Source organism: Canis lupus, chromosome 7 (genome assembly GCF_048164855.1).
Source record: "Canis lupus baileyi chromosome 7, mCanLup2.hap1, whole genome shotgun sequence".
In the NCBI taxonomy this organism is placed as follows: Eukaryota; Metazoa; Chordata; class Mammalia; order Carnivora; family Canidae; genus Canis; species Canis lupus.
In genome coordinates, this window is record NC_132844.1 from 8,801,319 (window position 1) to 8,827,513 (window position 26,195).

Consider the following 26,195-nt stretch of genomic DNA (forward strand, 5'->3'; position numbering starts at 1 on the left):
GAAATTAATGAGCTTTCTGAAATGTAATTTTTTTTAATCCTTCAAATACATAAATGTTAAAATAATACTCAATTTTCAGAGAAATGCGCACTGATGACAAACTTACTATTTCCTATAAAGACAAAGTATTTAGAGGATTTTCATAATTCTTTTACTTCAAACCCTCTAGATCTATGTCTTTTAAGCCAAGAGTATCTCCCATAAATTTGGAGTTTGGGTCATCAGCAGCTTCTTTCCTCTTTTAGTGCTGTGATTAACTTTTATGAGGAGTGAAAAAATCCTCAACATTTGCATCTCAGATTTCTTTACATACTCTGTGAATCATGCCAGCAATAGGTAGTAAGACTCTGGCTTGTGGAAGAGATTGGAAATCAGGAACAACAAGTTTAGTTAACACTACAGGTATTGAGTCACTGGTTCTTGGCCGAATATCTCAACTCAAGGGTTCCCAGGAAAAACAAGGGTGCCCCACTGACTTCCCAAAATGTATGAAGTCTTCATTCTTCGAAATTCCCCTTCTCTATCCTGGGGCAAACATTTCAAGGAGAATGCTTCTTTTCTGTTTTCATGTGTTTGTTTCTTTGTTGAGAGAGAGAGAGAGAGTGTGTGTGCGCGCGCGCATGCTGAAGCAGGAGAGGGAGAGTGGGGGGAAGGGGCAAAGGGAGAGAAAGAAAGAGAATTCCAAGTGGACGCCATGCTCAGCGGGTGCAGAGCCTAATGCAGGGCTCCATCTCACAACCTGAGATCATGACCTGAGCTGAAATCAAGAGTCAGACCCTTAACCAACCACTCAGGTGCCCCTTTCTCCTGGTTTTTGAAAGAATGACAGCTCTGAGAGCAATAGGTAACTATATCTGTATTGGCTACTTCCATTCTTTAGCTAACTAGCTACCATACACATGCACACCTTCAACTACTCATTTGGTGAGCGTTAAGTTTTCTCATGGTTTGGTGAAAATATTGCCAGCTTTGGAGTTAGAGAGACCTGGGTTCAAATACTGCTCTGTCATTTACTAACACTATCAGATTCTGTTTTCTCAATTATAAATATGGGAGTTACCATACCTACTTAGAGCTATTATGAAGATAAAATGAGATACATCGAATATGAAAGCAGCTGTCACATAATAGGTACTCAATTCATTAGTGCCTTTTGTCTTATTTATTTTTGACAGAAGTTTTCTTGTGTTTACTGACAAGAGAGGTAGGAAAAAAAAAAAAAGAGAGGTAGGGAATTCGGTGGCTGAAAAGAATTCTCCTTGCCCACTCCCCCAGGCCACACTCATCTTCCTCAAAAAACATGCCCCCTCTTTGGCCCTGCAATAAATAAACAAACAAATAAATGTAGAAAGCTCAAAATCAACTTGCTGTTTGTTGATCATTTACTGACTGACATTTAGACAAAAACTGGTACTCCCTTTTGCGTCTCATCAGCTAGCTTTGTAAATTTGTGGATTTGTAAGCAGGGTCTGATTACACATAGAAAAAAAAATGACCAGGAAACCTGTCCTAAGTGAGGAAGTCAATGCATAAGTTCCTGAGGGGCTTCTCTGTAGGAAGAAAGCACAGGGTGATGAAGGACCCAATGCATCTTCAGCAGTTATCACCTAGATCTAGGGCTGGTTGTCCCCTTATGGGTATATTAAAAAAAAAAAAAAAAAAAAAAGCTTTTAACAAAATAACAAGGAAGGGTACAACTAATTGCCAGCAATGTACCAGTTACTAGGATTTCCTGGTCAAAATAGTTGAAACTTCTCATAGGATGAAATTGGGACAATCACAAAATGCAAATTGGTAAAAGTCAAAACTTGAGCAAATGCCATTCAGTCGTAGTTTCCTTTTATCTTGAAAAAAAAACCCCAAACCTAGTTTTACACTAGCTTGTTTAAGCATGTTTACTGACACACACAGGAATATAAATGCTCTTGTTTCAATCCAAACTGTGCTCCACTAAGGGACTTCTGATCAATAATTGAATCTCTTCCAGACAAAATTGTTTTGGGTAGCTAATACCAAAAGAGAATAATTTTGTAATCCCACCTTGAAGCAACTACCATGGTGTTGTTTTGCAGACAATAACAACCTCTCAGATTGTGGGAGCTCAACAGTGGAGAAGCAAGCCAACATTTGCAAGGTGGTAGAGCCAAGAATAGTTGGCACTGGGGGAGCCTCCACTGCACAAGCTTGGAAGGGGCCAGTTCTTAGGTTTGCACATGGCATTCATGATAAAGGAGGTACTGTATTTCAACACGAATGTCAACAGTTTGCTTCGACTGTCATATCTTTCTCAGACAAGACCAGGCATGTTCAGGGTGGTATGACCATAGACTGTCATATCTTTTCCAAATAGCAGATGCAAAAATAATCAAGCTGTGCTTTCACAGGATATTAACGAATCCATCAGTATTACCAAAACATTTAAATGACAAATTATAAATAAGGTACGTGATGTGTCATAGCAGCAGCATTACGTCAAGCCCCGTAAAGGGAGTTCTTGCATGAGTACAGTATGGATAGACCCTGTAGTTTCAAACAGACGTTTTGTTGTTATAAAATACAGCTGTGCAAGTTTAACACTTTTTTGCCCTCTGAAACTGAAAATATGCTATATGTTAATTAATTGACATTAAATAAAATTAAATTTAAAAACAATTTTTTTAAACACGAATTCAGTTATTTTTAGTGGGGTGGGGTTTTTTTTGGTGGGGGGCAGTAGGTAAAATACTAATTATAGAAGAAACTCTGAAAGTATTAGATATATCAGTAACCAGAGTATAGTGTATACACCGGCTAATTAGCTAATAACTCAATCTTGTGATCAATCTCATAGTTGTTGGCTTATGAAATGGGGGGAAGATTTCCAGGGGAATAGTCACCAGGAAGTTAGATGAATCACCTGGGCTCCCGTCAAAGGTAGGTCTAGGCCAGGAACAGGGAGGCACAGTCTATAATCCAAGAGAACCTAAAAAGAATAGCTGCCCAGAAATCAGAAAACCTGTTTTAGCACTACTTCCTTCAACTGCATTTCATTCTTTGAACTTCAATCTCCTCATCTATAAAATGAGGGCATGGTCTTTCTGCACAGAGTCATTATGAGTCTCAAGTGGGATAAAATGTCAGTAATGGTTTAGAATCCTTGGAGTGTAAGGCCAACATCGGGTAAAATGTGTATTCAACGTCAGGGACTCCTCAATAATGAATCAGGAAGTAAAACCAAAGGATTTAAGCAGCAGGACTTCTTAGAGACCTAGTGTTAGAACTGCTCCCAGCAGCTCTGCTTGAAGAATTCTGATATTTCCATTTAGCCTGGGCAGCAACTCTAAATTCTAAGGGCAACCTGTCGTGCCGTCTGCTGCCAAGACTTTAGGAGAGGAAGGAGGGTATACAAACCAGGCCCACGGTTTGATTATGCTGTTTCCTGACAAAGTTTGGGCAGATGCCCCAAACACAGGATCTAAACACATTACTTTTGCATTACATACACTTAAGAATTTCTGCTTTAGGGACACCTGGGTGGCTCAGTGGTTGAGAGTCTGCCTTTAGCCCAGGGCATATTCCCAGGGTCCTGGGATCGAATCCCACATCAGGCTCCCTGCAGGGAGCCTGCTTCTCCCTCTGCCTGTGTCTCTGCCCCTCTCTGTGTCTCTCATGAATAAATAAATAAAATCTTAAAAAAAAAAAGAATTTCTGCTTAAAATTTTTTTCTTCCAAAATTTTAATGTATTTACATTTCTATGAATTTACATATTTTTCTCTCCACTACTTAACACAAAAATTGTCTAATGCCAAAAATTAACTTGATTTCCTATATATTTTATAATTTCTCATTGTGAAACTGAAGGCTTAAATATGCTCATTGTAGGAATATAAAGAAAGCAGCATTAACTACAGTGATTTCAGTTTGCAGTGATTAACCACGGGACTCAAGACTACCAGCCCCTGACCTTATGGGCTCTGTGACAATGGCTAAATTACCATTTCCCACTGTGCCTCATTTTTCCTCAAAATGGGGATAATAATCGTCCCTACCTCCCAGGGATGTTATGAATTCATTGCAGTGAGTTAATATTTGTAAAGCACTTAGAACAGTGTCTGATACTTATCAAGTATGTTAAATAAACTGCAACTTTCCATCAAATCTTAACAGAAGACAGTGTTTTCACCTGGTCTGAAGTTGTTATTCTAAACCAAATGCTTCCTCTCATCCCTTCTGACCTTATTCATCTCTTGACCCCAATCACAAGATAAAGAACCATCCAACTAGAGAATCCAAAGAACTATTAGAAGTTTATGCTACTCCCTATTAACTAATTTGGAAAAAAAAAATAGAAGGTATATTACATGTGGTGTACCAGTTGGACAAATCTCTTCTACAAGCTGTTGATATTAACTTCAGGATGCCATAACCGTAATTTCTAATAGACGAGACTCAGGATGGCTGGTTTGAAATGGCACATAACAATAATAAATACAGACATCAGCCAACTTTCTTCACCACAGAATAACTTGCCAAGCTTAAGAGCAACTTACTTTTACTTGTTCAGTTGCCATCATGGGAAGGTAAAAAACAAAAGGCACTTGTTTATTCTGTGCTCATTTTTCTGGGTTAGCTACAGGTTCAGCCTACACTCATCTTCTCTATAACTTGTTGATGAGAGAAACTAGGGACACCACAATGGACTCTGGATTCTCTGAGTCACTTGTGTGTCCTTGGGTCTCCTGGCACTTTGTCAAAATGCTCCCTTATTATGAAGGGTCTCTGTCCTTGCTTCCTTTCCATTGATCAGGGCCATCCACGAGATGTTCAGTGCTGTAAAGACAGCACTAAACAAGTGCTCATCTCTAGAATGAAGACTTCTCATAAATCTGAATCCTTAGAGGTATTTTTATGAGGCATTTGAGTCAGCCCAATGCAACTGTATTTTAAGGGAGCTACAAATGAGCTAATAAAACTCAATTGACTGGCTTTTTCTTACCAAACCCCACAAGTATCAGACATTTATACACAGTTTATCTTAAAAACTTGCTTTGGGACAAGATTTTGAATTCATATTTCAATTCTATCTTGGGTAAAAGCTGAGAATTCATTTTTCTGCAGTTGAATGTATGGAAAGACACCTGTGAGATGTGCCAGGCAATTTATTTATTTTTTATTTTTTTAAATATTTTATTTATTTATTCATAGAGACACACAGAGAGAGAGAGAGAGAGGCAGAGACACAGGCAGAGAGAGAAGCAGGCTCCATGCAGGGAGCCCGATGTGGGACTCCATCCAGGGTCTCCAGGATCACGCCCTGGGCTGCAGGCAGCGCTAAACCGCTGCGCCACCAGGGTTGCCCCTGTGCCAGACAATTTAGTATGAAAATAAAGATAAGTTGTTTTTAAGGAAGATCACCTTGCTTTGAGAAGATAGGCAATGCTGGACTCTTTGAAAGAGACTTCAGAATCTTTTCACAAAGATTGAGTAGACACAAGTAAGCTCTCTGGATTTGTAAACCTATTTAAAGAATGTTAAGAACCACTTATTTTCAGCCTATAATTTTAGAATGTCAACATGTTTACTTAAAATTTCAGCCAAGGTTTTGAAATGAGTATGTCACATTCCAAGCCCAATCTTTCTTCCTAGGTGTCAAAATATGACAGAAGAGCTGAAATAATATGGTCTTGGGCTCTAGATATTTTAAGAAACTGCAGAAAATTATTTAGGCATAATCCCAAATACATGATTCTCTTTGATTTAAGTGTCACTGCACAGATAAAAGTTTCCGTGAGCACTGGATATAGTTTAAGATGATTATAACCTCAAGAAGGTTTGGAGCCTTTGATGGTCTTTATATCAGAGAAGAAAATTTCTCATTAATTATTCATTATGGTAAAACTTCTTCATCAGAGAAAAAAAATTCTGCTTCTTCAAGATAATCCTTCTACTGACCTCAGTACATTTGATTAAATCTTCTATTTCTACACTTCATGCATCATATGCAACTTTATTCATTTTTACCTGTTTGCTCCACGCTCCACTAATGTGCAAGTTTCTTAGGAGCAGGGATCATCTCTGATTTCACTGTTTTATTTCCCAGTGCCTAACACAGAATAAATGCTCTGTGTTTTTAGTATATGTGCTGCTGAAGTGAGCACAAGTGCTCTGTGTTTGTTGATCACAAGAAACTTCTCTAAAACTTGATTGATAAACATTTCAGTAAAATGATACAGAAAGGAATTTGTGCCATACGATAATCTATCATTAATCCTATATATAGGATTCCTATAGAATCCAAATGATTCTATAGGTCAGATTGCATTCCGTTTCATGAACAAGATCTCTAAAATCTTCTGTACAGTAAATACAACATGAAATGGACACTAAGCAATTATTTTATAAAATATTCAAGGTAAATAGAAATACATACACTTCAAGATTTAAATGGTCTTACCAGAAACAATTTTTCTAAGTGAATAAATCACTTTTTTTCCTGCATGGACATTCCTGAATCATAACCAACCCATTAAGTCAACTCTAAGACAGAGAAGTGTTCAATGGACATTTTGAAAGAACACTGGGAGTCAGAAAGTAAATTTCAATATCTAATATTTTTGCTGCATTGCTTTAATCATGGGTGAACAGTAAAGCAGTGATTTACTGTCTCTTACGAATAAGATTTATAATTAAAAGCTAAAGAAGAAAAAAGAAGGGGCACCTGGCTGGTGCAGTCAGTTGAGCATCTACTCTTGGTTTCAGTTTGGGTTTTGATCTCGAGGTCATGATCTTGGGGTTGTGAGATCGAGCCCTGCATTGGGCTCTGTGACCAGCGTGGAGTCTGCCTGGAGCTCATTCTCTCTCTCTCTCTCTCTGCTCCTGCCCCCTGTGCTTTCATGCTCTCTCTAAAATGAATAAATAAATTTAAAAAAAAAAGAAGAAGATGAAGAAAAAAGAAGTGAACCTGAGCCCAGAAGTTCTAAAGGTCTCCAAGAGTGTGTATATCTCTTGTATCCAGACTAAGAAGATCATTACAGAAAATGTAGAAAGGGGGGGTGCATGGTGATACGGTGACAGAGAAACAGCAAAGGATCAGCCTCCACTGAACTCAGACTCCAAAGTCACTTCAGGAGAAACTTCTCTAACTCCAAGTATAAAGTTTACCTCTCCCTTCCCCAGTCATATGTATGAAGACTTTTAAGTCACCGAATGCATAAAGGGCCACTCTTTTATAGACTAACAGGCATATCCAGATTCTCACAGGTACTTCAGGTCTTCACAGACCTGGTTACAACTTCCGGGCCCCTGAAGTTGTTTGACTCCACTTACGATGTGAAAGCATATCTATTAAAGCTGCCACCATTGCCATCAGACAAGAACCACAGCTATCACGGCTCCTGTCACTCCTGCTTCCACCACCTTTCATCTACCCAGCATCTGCTTTGGGTGAGGCTCTGCACCAGGTGTTTTACAAATGTGATATCTAATCCTCCTAGAGCCCCAAGAGGGAAGTGCTGGCATCTCCATCTACAGGGGAGGAAGCTGAGGCTTAAGGACACTTGGAGCCAAATGGCAGAGGCAGATTTGAAACTGAGCTTGTCCAACACCACCGTCTATGCCTTTTTCCCTGCAGCCTGACCTTGGAGACCCTATTTATTGGGCATCTGCTGTCTCCCAGGCACAACGCTAGTTGTTTTAAATATATATTTAAACGTCTCAAAAACAAGGCTTAGAGGTGGGTTGCAGATCATTAAACTGAAGTAACTTCAGTTAGGAGCACACAGCTAGTAAATGACAGAGCTCAGATTTAAATTCCTCATTTATCAGTACTGATATAAAAGCTAAATTTTCAAACTCTTTCCTTTGGCATAAGCTTAATAAGAAAGATAACCCGGTGCTAATAGTTTAGATGTGACATTAGATTAAACCAAACCAAACTAGACTTATCTAGCTATGTCCCTTATGCTAGAAAATAATTCAACCTGTTGAACGTCCTAAACACTAAACCAACCATAAAAGACTGAAAACTAGAATCAATGTTAAGTCATGAAGACTAACACTCTACAGATCCAGCATGCTTTCAAATAACATTTTAAATAACTGTTCTTTTTCTAAAGCAATAAAGCAGCAGTTTATCCTCACAATATTCTAGTGAAATAAACAGGGAGTAAGTTGTTTTCTGTTCAGAGAAAGGAAAGGTCCATTGAAGTATAGAAATACAGGACTGTGTACAGTCCAGAAACTTGAGCCTACAAACCCAGACCTGAAGGTAGGTCTCTGTCTACCCAGTGAGGATGCTCTGCCCTCCGGCACTGGCTACATTTTTTCCTCCAAAGAAAATGAGGTCTGCTGATTTTCAGGGGATTATGAGGCTCCCCACCGCTTGAGTTTGGCTCTCTGGCAGAGAGCATTAATGCTCGCTCTCTAGGTTTGGGGTTCAGTTTAGTTTGAGCGTAATAACTTTCACTTCACTGCACTGACTTTTAGCTAAGAGCTAAATAAGGAAATGTAGAAAAGAAAGCACCATTTCCATCACGTAGCAGAAAATAAACACACGAAATTATTACTGAAAAGGAGGTGTAAGCAAGATACCAGTGAGGAAAAAGGGAAACAATCTCCCATTTACTAGCGCTGACAATGTGCCCATCGCTATTCGAGCACTCAAAAAGCATTAACTTGTTTATTTTTATAATGACTCTTATTATGCCCCTTTTATGGATGAGAAAACCGAGACACAAAAAGGTTAATAACTTGCCCAGGATGACACAGCTGTCACAGTAATTCAACGAACAGGGATTTAAACCCAGATAGAGAATCCATGCTCCCGAGCAAACTATTTAAAAAATGGAGTATCATTCAAAACGTCATAAACGAGTGCCACGAATGCTCGCCTAAGAAAAGTCGGGCCACAGCTCACCATGCCCAATCCATGTCCTCTCCACTGGGCTCCCTGATGGCAAGAGAATAACGGACAAGACAGGAGATGGGCTGCTGAGGAGGGAACAGCCCTATTTCCATTAAAAAAAAAAATAACATTAATAACATGTTTACCAAGACGAAGCTGAAAAAAAACCACAAGGGTAAAAAAAAAAAAAAAAAAAAAAAAAAAAAAAAATAAAAAAAAAAAAAAAAAAAAAAAAAAAAAAAAAAAAAAAAAAAAAAAAAAAAAAAACCACAAGGGTGAATTTTAGGAAGAGAGGCAGCTGTGTTCAATTTTACATAAAGAGAATGACCATCATTGATTTTTAGAACATCTACACTAAAAGTTGCAAATATTTGCAGAATACAGAAATCTGACCTCAATAAACTTTAAACCATCATTGGCGGGATGCCTGAGTGGCTCAGCGGTTGAGCATCTGCCTTTGGCTCAGGACGGGATCCTGGGATCTGGGATCAAGTCCCACATCAGGCTTCCTGCGAGGAGCCTGCTTCTCCCTCTGCCTGTGTCTCTGCCCCTCTCTCTCCATGTCTCCCATGAATATATAAATAAAATCTTTAAAAATAAATAAACCATCATTGGAGTAGTAAGCTCTTCAAGGAAGAGAAGCATTTCCCCCCCTTCCAACCCTATTTTTTTTTCTGTTTCTTCCATTAGATCTTTGCATTTACCATGATGATGATGATTTCATACTTACTAAGTTCCTACTTTGTGCCCAAAAGTCTGATACAAGTTTTACATTTAAAACATAAACAATAAAAAAAAAAACATAATCATTTGAGACTCTCAACAGCTCTACAGAGTCAGTGTCACTGTTTTTCCCATTTTTGAAATGAAGAAACGGAGACCCAGAAAGGTAGAGTAACTTGCCCAAGGTCACACAGCCAGGATAGAAATTCATTTTTGCTTGCTCTAAAAGCCCATAATATTAATCATGTACGGCCAGCAAAAACATGTGGCCACTGACTGTCCGCTCCTCACACAGACACAAAGGCCACAGGGAGTGCTGTGCATTTTGCCTAGCTCCACCAGCCCAAGTCCTGGACAGAGGTGATTGGACATGGTCAGTCGGCTCCAGAGAGCCACACTGGTCAAGATGGACCAGACACCTAAGTGTGCTGTAGCCACACTCTTTAGACTAGAAACAGGTACACTCACTCAGAAGTAAACAAAATATTTAGGAAGATGATCTAACTGGGAAAACATCCCAAAGGCAGACCTGTATGTTTAGTTTTCAGAACATGTGTTAGTACAAAGTTCATCACAATTCCGAAGGAAAGAATAGAGTGCTTCAAGACTGAGCAACAAGACACTGGAGGAGAGAAGCAAAAGCTCCTGTTTTTAGTCTAAAATGTCCTTGGATTTGGATATACCGCCTATAACTGTGTATGATTACATTTTGATAGACAGGAAATGATGGGGGTAAGTCGGATTAAAAAAAACATCAAAGAAGGGTTTAAATTATTTATGGAGGTAATAGGAAAAATACTTCAATGATGGGTACATCATTATTAAGTAACATTTTTTAAAAGACATTTCAGTTGGGGGCACCTGGGTGGCTCAGTTAAGCATCGGATTAGATTTTGGCTCAGGTCTTGATCTTGAGGTGGTGGGATGGAGCCCCATGAGGGCGGTTCCGCACTCAGTGGGGAATCTGCTTCTCTCTCTCTGCCCCTTCCCCCACTCACGCTCTCTGTGTCCCCCCTCTCTAAAATAAATGGATAAATCATGAAGAAGAAGGAGGAGGAGGAGGAGGAGGAGGAGGAAGAAGAAATTTCAATTGGTGACTAAGCACAGTAAGTCTTTCAATAGATAAAAGTATGTTCTATTACAACCAATTATTACCAGGGTTGATAAAAAAAAAATATGAGAAAAAATAAAAAGCCTTCTTTCTTAGCACTCCTCTCCCATCCCCTCAAACATACTTGGACCATCCTGAACCACTTGTGCTTCTCAGGATGTACCATGCTCTCCCCAGTGTTGGTGATGCTCGTAGTGCAATCTCAACCGGGAAGTTGTTGACTCCTCTCCTTTTCTGATTAAACTACTTCAGCATTCCTCCTCCTGGAAGCTTCCCTGGATCCCCTCCTCTGTGCTAACTTCTTTTTTTTTCTCTCTCTCTCTTTTTAAAGATTTTATTTATTTATTCATAAGAGATACAGAGAGAGGGGCAGAGACCTAGGCAGAGCTCCCTGCAGGGAGCCGGAGGTGGGACTCACCCCAGGACCCCCGCATCACAACCTGAGCCAGAGGCAGACCCTCAACCACTGAGCCCCCCAGGCGCCCCTGTGCTAACTTCTATCACAGGATTCATCCCACTGTGTACTTGTTGGTCTCCTCAAGAAAGTAAGAATTCTTTGATCTCGGGGACCATGCTCATTGTTCTTTAAAATCCCAGCACTTAGCGAAGGTGCCCAATAAAATTTTACTAAGCGAATGAAAACATATTGCAGAATTAAGACTCTCTTGGAAATAAAAGGGAAATCCATCTAAAATGCAGATTTTTTCACTATTTTATTCTGGCCCTCATAGTTCATAGGGTGTGGTTTAAAAATACACGCAGCAGGATTTACTGGATATTGCCAACTGCCCTTCATAAAAAATGTCCTATACCTCCAAACCACATAAATATATGGGTACTTCAAATTGATCAGTGTTCAATGGATGTATCCATTCAGGTAGTATAATTGAATAATACAAAGTTTCGATCAAAATTTAAGGAGCGCAGTGGCAATCGCATTTTGAACAACCAGGGGCTGCCCGGGGCTGCCCTGGTCTGACGCCCATTCCCGTCGGGGACAAGCCATTCACCTTTTGGTTTCAGGTTCTCCACCCGTAAGATGGGGGTAAGCAAGCCTGCCGCTCGCTGCTTCCTTCGGATCCCGTGAGGTCAGCGGAGGCCTGGGGGAGTGGAGGTCTTCACAGCAAAGGCACCGCCATCAAAACCATTGTACGGGGGCTCCCCGGGGGGCTCAGCGGTTGAGCGCCTGCCTTCTGCCCTGGGCGTGGTCCTGGAGGCCCGGGATCTAGTCCCAGGATCGAGTCCCGAATCGAATCCTGGGATTGGGTCCGGATCGAGTCCTGGGATCGAGTCTCGAATCGGTCCCGGATCGAGTCCTAGGATGGAGTCCCGGATGGGTCCCGGGTTGAGTCCTGGGATCGAGTCTCGGATCGTGTCCCAGATCGAATCCTGGGATCGGATCCTGGGATCGGGTCCCGTATCGAATACTGGGATCAAGTCCTGGGATCGAGTCTCGAATCGAGTCCCGGATCGGGTCGGGGATCGAGTCCCACATGGTTCCCTGCATGGAGCCTGCTTCTCCCTCTGCCTGTGTCTCTCTCTCTCTCTCTCTGTGTGTCTCTCATGAATAAATAAATAAATAAAATCTTTAAAAAGTATGACCCCAAGGTAGATGGCGTCCCTGCCATTCGTTCTGGCAAGAATCCCCGCTAGGCGTCCCGCTCCCTCGCGGCTGCAGGGTGTGGACGGGGGTCGGAGCACGAGCCACACAGGTGGGCGCACGTTCCCAGGTGCGGGGCCCGGGCCGACGCCGCCGACGCCGCCGAAGCCCCGCGGAACCTGAGGCCGCGCTGCGCCCCCTCTGGGCGCCGGGAGAGACGGGCCCTCGCCGCCGGGGCGCCCGGGGTCGGCGCGGCTGGGGGGCGGGGGGGGGCGGGGGCCGCGGCTTACCTGGGCGCGCAGGGGGGCGCCGGCGGCGGGTGCGGGACGAACACCCCGCAGGCCGGCGGCGGAGGCCGCTGCTTCCTCCTGGAGCGCCAGATGCGGAAGGCGGTGGGCTTCTTGGGGGCCCTGGACGGCGCGGGCTCCGCGCGGTCGCCCCGAGCCGGCGGCAGCGGCATCTCCCCGCGCGCCTCCTCCCGCTCCTGCTCCTGCTCCCGCTCCTGCTCCCGCTCCCGCTCCTGCTCCGCCGCCGCCCGGCCGCCGCGAAGGAACATCCCGGGCGCCCGCTCGCCCGCCCCCCGGGCGCCGTCGGTCCCCGCCCCCTGGCCGCCGGGCGAGCAGCACGGCCCCGGGTCCGCACGCGGCCAGGTTGGCCCCGGGGCGAGCCAGGGGAGGCGCGCGCCCCGCGCCCCAGGTGCCGCCGCCACGCCCCCGGGGCCCGGCCCGACCCCTGCCGGGCGCCCCGGGCACTGCGTCTCGGAGCCGGGGCTGGGCGGTGGCGGCGGCGGCGGCGCCTGGGGCCTGCGGGGCGCGGGCGGCGTGTGGGCCCGGGTCGGGCGGGCACGGGGAGGGGCTTCCCCGTGAGCCCCGCCAGGAGGGCGGCAGGGGCGCACCCCGCGGCGGGGCCACCTGGCCTTCGGGTGGGCTGGGCCATGTCCCATCTGGGAGGCCCCCCTTCCTTCTGGCAAAACTCCTCTCCTCCAGGGGCTAAATAATTCCTTTGTATCTGCGGCTCATAACGTGCAAAAGGATAAAAAAAACAGAAGGGATTAGGCATTCCCCCCCCCCAGTTCCCAAAGGGCTTTTAATAGGTCCCTCGCGGTGAATTAAATGCCAGTCCCGAGGTTCTCATTATCTCCTTTACTGTTAAAGACTTTCTTTCCTTAACCTCACAGTTGTGATTAAATAGCAAAAGCAACTAATATTTAAGCAAAGGAAGTAGATGAGTAATTATTTGGGGGCATTATTGGAGTAGAAAGAGCTCAAGAGCCAAGAATTAAGTGCATTTCAAGTCCCTCTTATACTGCAATACATTCTTTTCTCTTTAATGACCCAATTCATGTATCCATTCACTCATTCATTCAAGGAACTTTTATTTTTATTTAATTTTTCATACTTACAGTGTTATGCGGTCTAGCCTACACACAGTAAGTCAAATGCACAGGTCATAAGTATATAACTCAAATGTTTACATATTTAAACATTTATGTGGTTGCCGGTATAAAATGGTTTTAATGAAAGGCAGTTAACGTTGTTCCAGAAAATCCTTCTGCATGTGTGGCTTTTAAATATACCATCCATTATAAAAATACAGAGTATTTCCCAAACTTCAGAAATCTCTCTTCTATCCTCTTCTAGTGACTTATCTCCCCCTTCTATAAGAGATAACCATTATTCTGAGCTTTATCACCAGAGATTAAATTGGCTTCTTTTGGAAGTTCATATAAGTGGAATCACCATATGTGCTTTTCTTGTGTCCACTTTCTTTTACTCAATATTAGTCTACAAGAATCGTCTATCGTCTTACAATGTAGCAGTTTTTTAATTTTGAGTAAAAAATATTGTACGCTATGCTGTGATATGAATATACCACAATTACTTTAGCCAATCTCTGGTTGGACATTTAGGTTGTTTCCAGTTTGGGACTATTTTAAATAAAGAATAAAGCTGAGGGTACCCAGCTGGCTCAGTCAGTAGAGCATACAACTCTTGATCCCAGGGTCATGAGTTCAAGTCCCATGTAGGGGGATAGAGTTTACTTAATAAAAATTGTTTAAAAAAAAAAAAGAATAAAGCTGATATGAACCTTCTTAGACATACACATTTATTTCTTTTGGATATATACTCAAGACTTCAGCCTCTGGGTAATAGCATTTGCCTATGTTCAGCTTCAGCGAATTTTGCCAAGTAATTTCCCAAAATGGTTGTGTCAGTTTATACTCCTTTCAGCAATGTTTGGAGTCTCCAATTTTTCTACATCTTCACCAACACTCGATATATTTTTTAAAGATTTTATTTATATATTCATGAGACACAGAGAGCGAGAGAGGCAGAGACACAGGCAGAGGGAGAAGCAGGCTCCATGCAGGGAGCCCGATGTAGGACTCCATCCCAGGTCTCCAGGATCACACTCTGGGTTGGGGGCGGTGCTAAACCGCTGAGCCACCCGCGCTGCCCATCAACACTTGATATTATCAATCCTTTTTATTTTGGCCATTCTGATGAGGATGTAGTGGTATCTCATTGCAATTTTATTTCTTATTGCAATTTTAATTTATATTTTCCTCAAGAAACATTTGTTGAATTTCTTGTATGCTGATTATGTGCCCAGCCCTGATGTGGCAGGGGTTGGGCATGACTGACAGATACATAGATAATATACATTAAAAGGGAAGAGAATTAGTACAGGAATGTACAAAGCATTATGGGAGTTTGGAAACTACTACCCCAGCCTGGGAGTTTGCGAGGAAGGAAAAGGAGCCGTTAGTAAAGATTTATTATAAAAATGGCCCTTGAGTTGACCCTTAAAGGGCAGGGGGAACAGCAAGGAATGGGGAAGAGAAGCAAAGAGGAAGAAAAGAGAAGCAGAGGGGGAAAAGGAAGAGGGAAAAAGAGGAAGTTTTATGCACATTTACTCAAATATTTACAAGTTCAGAAATTCAGTCTTTCATTCTTGACTCCTCCAAGCAGAATTCCTCTTGCCACCCACTCCCTTTAAGCCACCAGTGAATCTGGAACATATTTCAGGTATCACACTGTTCACGTTGCATGGATGTTATGTATTTACATATCTGTGTCCCACATCAGCCTGAGAGAAACTTAAGAACATTTCTTATCTATTTTTATATTTTTAGCACATAAATGTCCATTAGTTGAAATAATTAACCAGATACATTAGTATACTAACTTAATTGAATACCTAGAATGTTTCAGGCAGAGATCTTTTAGACTGTATATTTTATAAATGCAAAGATCATGTGTGTCTTTTTCACTATTATATCCCCAGTGACCAGCACAGTGCATGGCACAGAGTAGGCATTCAATATATATTTTTAGATGAATTATATAAACAATATATTATATTTTATATTATATAAAAAAATCAGAGTTCTACATAGGAGCATAACATACAGTACTTGTGATGAATCTAATGAGGGAAACAGGCCACCTAAATATAATATATATAATATATAAATATAATACAACTTCATCAAATTATTTACACCTTGTACAATAAAACTTGGTAAGTGTTCTAACCAAGGTGTTTCACTATTTTTCAGTCATTGCAAAAACAGATCTACTTAGGCTTGTTTGGGCAATAAATTAATTTATCACAGCATTTAGGTGGCTCATAGAATATGCCACAGAGCCAGAGAGCCAGACTCTGAAATCTAAACATGTCCAGCCACCCCCAAAGAAGTGGTCTGGCAATTCCACTCTCACCTCTCAGCACTAGGGACTTCACACAGGCAGTGCTGCTACTGCTGCCCCAAGAATCAAAGGTCTGTTTTAATTACTCTTGATGCAAGATCAGCCTTCACCTCACCCCCACTTATACACATACTGCTCCTTTCTAAAAGAAGAGTTTTATGAAGGCACATCTGATTGGGGGAGCCTGGGTCATTTAACAGCTTCCTAGCTGCAGGGGAAATGTGGTTTTACCTCAGAGAGATGGAATTCAAATGGACTAAAAACTTGCCAAACACAGCACACCCCATAGCACATAAAATTTGGTCTAGGCCCCCAAAAGCATGAAAGATGGTCACTGCCATAGCACAGAGCAAAAGACTATGAGAACACAGAAGTGACTAACTCTGTATGGCTCAGGGAAGTCATCAGCCAAGGAAGTGACAGGTTAATCAGCTATGCTAATGAGTAAGAATTTGCCAGATGGAGAAGAGAGGGCTGGCCATCCAGGAAGGGTAAACAACATGGGCCAAGTCCCAGGATTATGAAAGGGCTTGCGTTGTTGGTGAGAAATAGTGAGAAGTTAAGTGAGACTGGAGAGAAGGAGGATGGGGTGGGGCAGAGTGGCAGGAGATGATGATGGTAAAATCAGGTGGGGCCAGATTGCTAAGTGCTTCATACACCATGCTTTTAAGGAATTACTTTGTAGGCAATAGGGGCTGAGGTTACATTTTTCAGTAGAGGAATGACATAAACAGACTTGTGTTTTATAAGATGCATCCTGAATGGAATGGAATAGGGAGAAACTAGTAGGGTTACCCTACTCTTTGAGGAAGACCCATTAAGAGGTTGCTGTAAGAGGTCAGGTGAGAAAGATGGGAGCCCATACCAAAGCAGGGGGGTGGGAATCGAGAGGAGGGTATGGTTATAAAATATATGTAGGAGATGGAGCTATTAGGAATTATGGCAAATGAAGAAGGAGAAGCAATCAAGGATGACTACGAAATTAGGTTTCCAGGTTAGGTAAATGGATGGAGGTGAAACCATTAGCTAAAAACAGCATAACAGGGGCAGCCCGGGTGGCTCAGCGGTTTAGCGCCGCCTTCAGCCCAAGATGTGATCCTGGAGTCCTGGGATCGAGTCCCTCACGAGTCCCTCGTTGGGCTCTCTGCGTGGAGCCTGCTTCTCTCTCTGCCGGTGTCTCTGCCTCTCTGTGTCTCTCATGAATGGATAAATAAATCTTTAAAAATAAAAACAGCAAAACAAGTGAAAAATAAGTTTGGTTTTGAGCATATTGAGGCTAAAGTGTTTAGAGGCTATATAAGCAGAGATTTCTAAGAATCCATTGAAAAATACGGTTCTGGAGGTTCCAGGTCAGAGCTACATGTCATTGAATTGGTGGGAGACCATGCCATGAATTGAATAAGATCACCCAAGGCAAATGTGTAGAATAAGGGTAAAGGTGGAGCAAGGACAAAACTCTGAGTAATGCTAACATTTAAGTAACACTAACTTGAAGAGGTAGGAGGATATCTGGTACAGAGTGTATCCCCTTGGCAAGGTCATGTGATTTCTATCTTTAAGATTTTAATAGATGGATAGAGTAGGGTCCTCTATCTTATAATGCCCCTTGCACTCCCCTCCCTCTATCAGCAATCTGAGGTCCATTTCCAATCTCTCCTCATCCTCCAAGAGGCCAACTCCTTCTAACCTACAGTGATTTTTTTTCTTTCTCTAGCCTTCTATTACACTTTCTATCTGAATTTAAGTTAATATTGTGGTAGATTGTAAAAATACCCACAACTCTCCACTCTTTCCATAAAGAAGCAGAGTCTATTTTCTCACTCCGTAAACCTGGGTTGGCCAGAAACATTAGCACAAATAATGCAAGCAGCACTCGAAAACAGCTTGCACATGGGGCTTTCCTCCTTGCTTCTCTTGGAATCTTGCTGCTAATGACTAGATTAGCCTGCTAGATGATGAGAGGTGTGTGGCCGAGTCACCCCCATCAGCCCCAGCCAACAGGTATAGATAGTCATCACAAATATGAGTTGAGACCATCTGGGACTAGTCAGCCCCTAGTTAAATCACCAACTGGTCCCTGACAGATCAGAGACTATCAGAGAGTAGTAGAGGTTGTCCCAGACTAAAACTGTCCAACAGAATCATGAGCCAACTAAATGTTGCTTTAAGTCACTAGTGTTTTTTTGTCTAAAAATATTTGTTAGAGAGAGAGAGAAAAAAAAAAAAACAGCAACCTGGCATTAGGCCAATAAACAGCCAACTCAGTTGCAATCACCATTTTATTTTAACCTCACAGATGTACAATGAATGGAAGCAGTGGGAAAATCCTAAACTACCACATAAAGATTCAATTATAGTCAAACTACTTAATAATAAAATGCACCTTAGCCCAAAGCAGTTTGTAAAGTGTTTACCCGAACTACATGAATTAAAATCTACTTAAAAATCCTTTAGATAGATGCAACAGGGAATGCGCAAACTGGCCTTAATATCAACCATTTTTATAGTTCACTTGTACTATATCAGAAAGATAGTGTTCAATTAAGCCATGTAATTTTGGGGCAATTTGTCACACAGCAATAAATAATAGAAAGTTAACCAGATACTAGAGGATTAAGATCTGTTCCCTTCAACTACTATTTAGGTCAAGTCATAGTCATGAAGTTTCCAAGTACAAATGAGCTATACTTTGTAAGTTAGTTATTTGAAATTTGGAATAAATTTTCTCAGAAACAGATTTAGTTAGAGGGCCACTTCATAGACTAGCCCACAGGAGTTAATTTAACATCTGGCAGAGCCCAAATACCTTATTGTAATGCAAAGCCATAGAACATAATTCCCTCATTAACAGTGCTGACTGTGTGGGTTTGCCCACGGATCTTCTACTACCGTTTGTAAAACTGTTTCTATGAGATGATGTATTAAGTGTTATTAAAAAAAAAAAAAAAAAGGGATGCAGTAAGACCAGGAACCAATTCTTCTTGCCTTCTCCCCATCACTCAGTTCCAGAAGGATTGAGTGGAGAAATTGAGATCCTGGAGGACCTGAGCTTACTTTCAATTTCTTTTGAGTCTAGGGTCTTTTCTTGTGGCCTGGAACCTTCAGACATGGGGGTCAACTAGATACCAAAACCACCAAAATGAGAATTTCCGCTACTAGGATCCTCCATCCTTAGCTACGTACTCCGCTACTGCCCCCCCCACCAAAATGTTTTATTTTGAAAAATATCACACATATAGAAAAATCTCAAAATAGAACAATGAAGGAAATTTTTCTTCTGACCATAATGTAGTAACTTGAACAGGACTGACCCTTCACCATAAACAGCTAGCAGCCAGAACAAAATAAATGAAAAAAAAATATACTGTATGCAGATACTGGGGCAATGGCTAGTGTAGGACTATGATCCATGAGAAGAAAACAAATGAGGTAAGCACTACAATTGACCTTGCTTTCTGGCTGGAGGCGCTTTCTGGAAGGCCTCAGAAGGTGAATGTTCCTAAGAGGTGCAAAGCAGTTTTTACTCAGTTGAGAGGCAGAGGTTGAATTTTAAGGAGGCTAAAGTGGCTGGTTTTTGTGGAGCAGAGAATTGTAGAAACAACTGTTGGACAGAAAAAAAAATCAAGAAATATGCTTAGGGAATCCCTTGAATTTGTTGCTCAATACTAATCTATGCATGTATAAGATGAAATTCCACAAAGTGGGCAAAAAGCAAATAACAACCAATCAGCTGAATAATTTCCAGAGCTCACACAGGACTGGGAGATGTTCAAATTCTAACAAGCCAAAGTGATGAGTCCTCATTGAATACCTAGGTATTCAATAGAGATGATAGAAGGGCTATACCTCATTCAAAGCGAAGTCTACTGAGAATCCACTCTAAAAAAAAAAAAAAAAAAAAAAAAAAAGAAGCAGCTTAAAAACAAGCCTAAAAGCATCACACTGATCCACAAGTAATTTAACAAGACAAAGCCCAACAATCCTTTTTTTTTTTTTCTAAAGATTTTATTTATTCATGAGAGATACACAGAGAGAGGCAGAGACATAGGCAGAGGGAGAAGCAGGCTCCCTGTGGGGAGCCTGATGTGGGACTGGATTCCAGGACCCCAGGACCACGACCTGAGCCGAAGGCAGATGCTCAACTGCTGAGCCACTCAGGGACCCCAAAGCCCAACACTCTTTGCAGGAAGACTGACCTATAAGTAACTTAGCCACATCCCAGGAAAAAAAATCTGAAACTCTTTGGAAGAAGAAAACAAAATTTAGCAGTCAACAGAAAAGGCAACCCTCATGCGCTGTTGATGGAAATGTAAATTGGTGTAGCCACTATGGAAAACAATACAGAAATGCCTCAAAATATTATAAATAGAAATACCATACAATCCAGCAATTCCTCTATTGGGTATTTACCTGAAGAAAATGAAAACACTAATTTGAAAAAATATATACACCTTTATGTTTATTGCAGCATTATTTACAAAGGCCAAAATATGGAAGTAACCTGTGTCCATCAATAGATGAATGGACAAAGAATATGTGGTATATACACACACTGGAATATTCTTTAGTCCATAAAAAGGAATGAAATCTTGCTATTTGCGACAACATGGCTGGACCTAGAAGGTATTATGCTAAGTGAGACAAGTCAGAGAAAAATAAATACCATATAATTTTACTTATATGTGGACTTTAAAAAACAAAACAGGGCAATTGCGTGGCTCAGTGGTTGAGCGTCTGCCTTTGGCTCATGTCGTGGTACCCAGGGTCCTGGGATCAAGTCCCACATTGGGCTTCCTGAATGGAGCCTTCTCCCTCTGCCTGTGTCTCTGCCTCTCTCTCTCTGTGTGTCTCTCATGAATAAATAAATAAAATCTTTTAAAAAATTAATCAATCAGTCAATCATGGGGATGAAATTATAGCACAGGGAATATAGTCAATAATATTATAATAACTTTGTATGGTGATAGATGATAACTACACTTATGATGGTGATCATTTTGTAATATATATAATTGTTGAATGACTATGTTGTACATCTGAAAATATAATATTGTATGCCACTTCTACTTCAATAAAAAAATTAGCACTCAACAAAGTACAATTTAAAATGCTCCATATCCAATAAAAATTACTACACAGATAAAGAAATAGGTAAGTAAGCAGGGGGAAATTCGATCAATAGAAAATCATCCAGAAATGAAAGAGATGATGGAAATAATAGACAAGGACTTGAAACAATTATTATAAATATGCCCAAAAATTTAAAGGAAAACATGAACATAATGAAAGAAAAGGACAATACAGAGAAGAAGCAAACAAAATGTTTAAAGGTGAAAAAATGTCATATTCAAAATTAAAAAACAAACAAAAAATGTCACTGGATGTGATTAACAGTAGATGATTCACTGCAGAGGAAATAATCAGTGAACTTGAAGAGATAGCAATAGAAAGTCTCCAGATAGTTTCTGTATAAAAGAAAAATAAAAGAAGAAAGGAAGGATGGAAGGGAGAAAAGAAAAGAGGAAGAGGTAAAAAGGAGGGAGGGGGAGAAAAGCCTTGGTGAACTCTGGGATAATATCAAGTGGTCTGTGAAGGTGTTATTGCAGTTTCAGAGTGGGGGCAGGGGAGGGTGCGTGGGGGAGGAGATTGAGAAACAAATTTGAAGAAAACAAGGCAATATTTTTCCAAATTTAAAAAATTATAAATCCACAGATCCAGAAAGCTTAGTGAATCTCAAGTGGAATACACACAAAGAAAACCACATCATAATACATTTTCTGAAGACCAGGGATAAATAGGATAATTTGAAAGCAGTCAGGAAAACACCAGTAACAAAAACACAATAAATACATTGTGCATGGGAAACAGAAATAAAAGTGAATACAAAAAAAAAAAAGTGAATACAATTTGTTGGCAAGTCAGAAGACAAGAGAATGTCTTTAAAGTGCAGAAAGAAAAATAAAATACAGAAAGAGGGGTGCCTGAGTGGCTGAGTTGGTTAAGCATCTGCCTTTGGCTCAGGTCATGATCCCAGGGCCCTGGAATCAAGTACCACACTGGGCTCCATGCTCAGTGGGGAGCCTGCTTCTCCCTCTCCCTTCTTCTCTGCCTGCTTGTGTGTGCTCGCTGTCATTCTCTGTCAAATAAATAAAACTCATTTTTTAAAAAAGGTGCAAAAAGGAAAAGAAAATCCACCTAGGACTTTTTTTATCCAATAAAAATATTCTTTGAAAATGAAGATACATTTAGAGAAAAACAAACTGAGAAAATACATCCCCAGTAGACCTGCATTATAAAAAATAAAAATATTAAAAGAAGTTCTTCAGCTAAAGGAAATGATATCAGACAGCACTTGGATCTATATGAAAGCATGAAAAAGTACTAGAAATGATAAATATTTAGGTATCTACAAAAGGCCTTTCATTCTCATTTAAAAAATCTTAGGGCACCTGGGTGGCTCAGTGGTTGAGCATCTACCTTCGGCTCAGGTCATGATCCTGGGGTCCTGGGACCGAGCCTCACACTGAGCCCCACATCGGACTCTGTTGGGTGGAGAGCCTGCTTCTCCCTCTCCCTCTGCTACTCCTCTGCTTGCACTCTGTCTCTCTGTCAATAAATAAAATCTTTTTAAAAATTTTAAATCTTTTTTTTTAAAGGAAAGTTTTTTGTTTTTTTTAAGATTTCATGTATTTATTCATGAGAGACACAGAGAGAGAGAGAGACAGAGACAGAGACACAGGCAGAGGGAGAAGCAGGCTCCATGCAAGGAGCCCGATGTGGGACTCGATCCTGGATCTCCAGGATCATACCCCAGGCTGCAGGCAGTGCTAAACCGCTGCGCCACCGGGGCTGCCCTCTTTTTAAAAATTTTAAAAGAGAGTTGACTGTTTAGAGTAAAAATATTAGCGATGTACTGAGAAGTTTATGGCATATTTAAAAGTAAAAGATATGACAAAATAGCACAAAGGAATGGAAATGGAAGTGGAAGGGAAAGAGGAAGGGAGAGAGAGAGAAAAATACAGTGAACACCCTTTCACTCTGGCTCGCCAATTATTAAAAATTTGCCACTTTTAATTATTTTTCTCTCTCTCTCTTTTATATGTAATTCAACATTTGTTTTGTTGCATTATTTGGAAATAATATGCTGACATCAAGATGCTTTACCCATAAATCCTTCAGTGTGTTTCCTAGATACAGGGATAATCTTCTACAGAACCATAATATAATTGCCACACTCAGAAAATGTAACATTGATATAATACCATCATCTAATATAAATCCATAGTAAATATCCTCAAGAGTCTATAGACCATATGATTTGAACTCAAAACTGAAAAAGAAGTTCCCTAGCACTTGGATTATCTCTTTCATGATTCTGTCCAATACCTTGGTTTGAAAAAGAAAATTCTTTGTTTATTCTCATCTCTGCTGAATCTCAGTCAGCTATTCTTTGGTGTGAATGTTTCCAAGTCAGATGACTTTTTACATTTATTTCTGTGACTTGATATTAATTTGGTAATTCTCTGGTTGAAGTCTGCTTCTCTCATAAGATTGTTTCACGAGGTGGGGGGGAGGATTGTTTCCCTCTAATCCCAAATGTATTCCCAGAATCTAGCAAGTCCTTGATGTATGCATATTTCCCAATAAGTATTTGGGGAGTGAATGAATGGACAAAGCGTTTAAGTTGGGGAAATACCAGGATCTTTTCTATGTGTCTCTGCATGCCATTGAAGGGACCCCCAGTGGGATTATACAGGATCCTTGTTAAATGAGAACATTCAACTGTTCAATTTCACTCTTCCTTTTTTGCTTTCCTTTAACATTTAGAGAGCGGAAGAGAAACATGAGGAATATTGGATTTCATCTCCAATTCAGTACACCAACATGAAAGAATCTAGTAACTATGGAGAGAACTTATTTCTATGGCCATGGAAGAATTAATTTTTCATAATTTCAATAAGGCCCCATAAAGCAATCATTTACTAAAAACTTCCTAAGTGTCAAACACTGTGGTAAATACTTTACGTGCATTTTAAGTTTTTATTATTTTATTTTTAAAAGTCAGATTTATTGAAGCATACCTGACATTCAGTAAAATTCCTACCTTTCTGGCGTATAGTTCTGCAAATTTTAATTTAATTTATTTTTTAAAGATTTTATTTATTTATTTATTCATGAGAGACACAGAGAGAGGCAGAGAGAGAAGTAGGCTCCCTGCGGGGAAGCCCAATGCAGGACTAGATCCCAGGACCCTGGGATCACAACCTGAACCAAAGGCAGACAGACGCTCAACCAAAGAGCCATCCAGGCATCCCTAATTCTGTAAATTTTAACAACTGTATTTAGTTGTGTAACTATCATCACGATCATGACACAGAGAATTTCCATCACCCTAAACATCCTCTTATGTCCCTTTTACATATATTGTTTAATCCTCCTAGCTACTTTTTTAGGTATTCATATTTACCATTCTTATTTTAGAAGGAAGAAAACTAAGGCAAAGTGCAATTGAGTAATTTAGGTGGGGTTACACTATAGGTGGCAGAGCTTGGACACCACCCAAGATCTGTCAACTCTAAATCTCATGATTCAAGTACTCGGTATGCCATTATTAATTATGGTACTCCATTTGTTCAGCATTGAATTTCCCATTTTGTTACATAATGAAAAGACCCTAATGCTGTGACAACAAGAGGAAATTAAAGTGAACCTTTAGAAAATACCAAGAATATAGTAAATGAAATTGCAAGATAAATGTTATGTCAAATTACACTTTCCTTTTACACAGGATTAAGGCGAGTACATTTTTGGTTCATTGATACGGCCGTAAATACTTGCTTGGTCTGAGTTTTAACTTCATTTTAAAATTAAGGACTCCATTAGTCACTTGTATCTAGAAATACTCTAGGATAAAATTTAGGAGTTGGTGCCTGCCTGACATGTCACACCCAGATATTTTCTGTCCTCGTGTGGCTTCTCATGAAGTTTCACCGATAAAATGATTATCTGCATTATGGCTTTATTTAGAGTTCTGACAAGATGGTAGCTGTAACTAGACCCTGGTTCTCCTCTGGTCTTCCTGATTTCCAAAACCCTCTCTACCAAGAGTTGCAGAACTGAAAAAGCAGCAGAAGCCAGAGGTCAGCCAAAGAGTCAGAGCCACCTTTATCACACCCTTGCATGAAGTCAGCCTCAAGCTGTAGGAAACAACTAATTAATTAGTTAACAGCTAAATCCTAGTCTGTTTTATTTTTTTTTATTTTTATTTTTTTTAATTTTTATTTGCTTATGATAGTCACAGAGAGAGAGAGAGGCAGAGACACAGGCAGAGGGAGAAGCAGGCTCCATGCACCGGGAGCCCGACGTGGGATTCGATCCCGGGTCTCCAGGATTGCGCCCTGGGCCAAAGGCAGGCGCCAAACCGCTGCGCCACCCAGGGATCCCCCTAGTCTGTTTTAGAAAGATATAAGCTAACAATCCTTAAAACATGGAATATAAAATACATTGTCCTTCCTCAAAGTTTTTGAAACCCTGGAAAGCTACACACTTGTCAAACAATAATGTAATTACTCAGAGCATCAACAAAACTCTTTTGCAAACGCCTTTAAATCTATTATATTTTATCAGAGTGGACCGATAAAGCCAAATATGTTGCTTTGAGCTAATTATATATCCATATTCAACACATGTTTTTGTACCTAGATGTTTGTTTGTGGTCACAAAATTTAGTTATTCTGAAATCTACATCCAACCCAACCTCTATGGTGTCTGGTTATGCTACAAACATCACTGCCATTAACCGACTTTGAATCCTAGGAGACACATTCTCTCCTTAATTTGTATATTTAATATTAAAGCTTGAACAAACTTAAGAATGCCTAGAGAATGAGGGTTATTAGTTAATTATAAACAGTACTCACTACATAAATAAGGCCTGGGTACAGAATTTAGTTTCTCAATATGGAGATTTAATGTGTTAGAATGATCATACATCATCTTTATTTCAGTACATTTAATGATGGCAAATTTTCCTCCAAAGACAAATTTTTTTTTAACACAAATGAGTTATCTAAAGCCAAAAATGGTGAATAATGTAGATGGTCCAAGTAGGTTGGTGTTTCTTGTTTTTTTGTTTTTTCCAGAGGGGAGAGTATAAAAATTAGCTG

The 26,195-nt window shown here is 40.7% G+C and overlaps 1 protein-coding gene across 1 annotated transcript in view; it reads right to left on the bottom strand.

Annotated features, from left to right (window-relative positions):
- The window catches only part of LOC140636369 (beta/gamma crystallin domain-containing protein 1-like), a gene marked incomplete at its 3' end in the record, with an annotated part of 152,781 nt that extends 139,897 nt beyond the window's left edge, over positions 1-12,884 (bottom strand). Inside the window, exon 1 of the mRNA XM_072831611.1 lies at positions 12,607-12,884. Coding sequence (XP_072687712.1) covers positions 12,607-12,872 — 266 coding nt within the window. The remainder of the gene's footprint in view (positions 1-12,606) is intronic.
- Between the last annotated feature and the right edge of the window lie 13,311 nt (positions 12,885-26,195).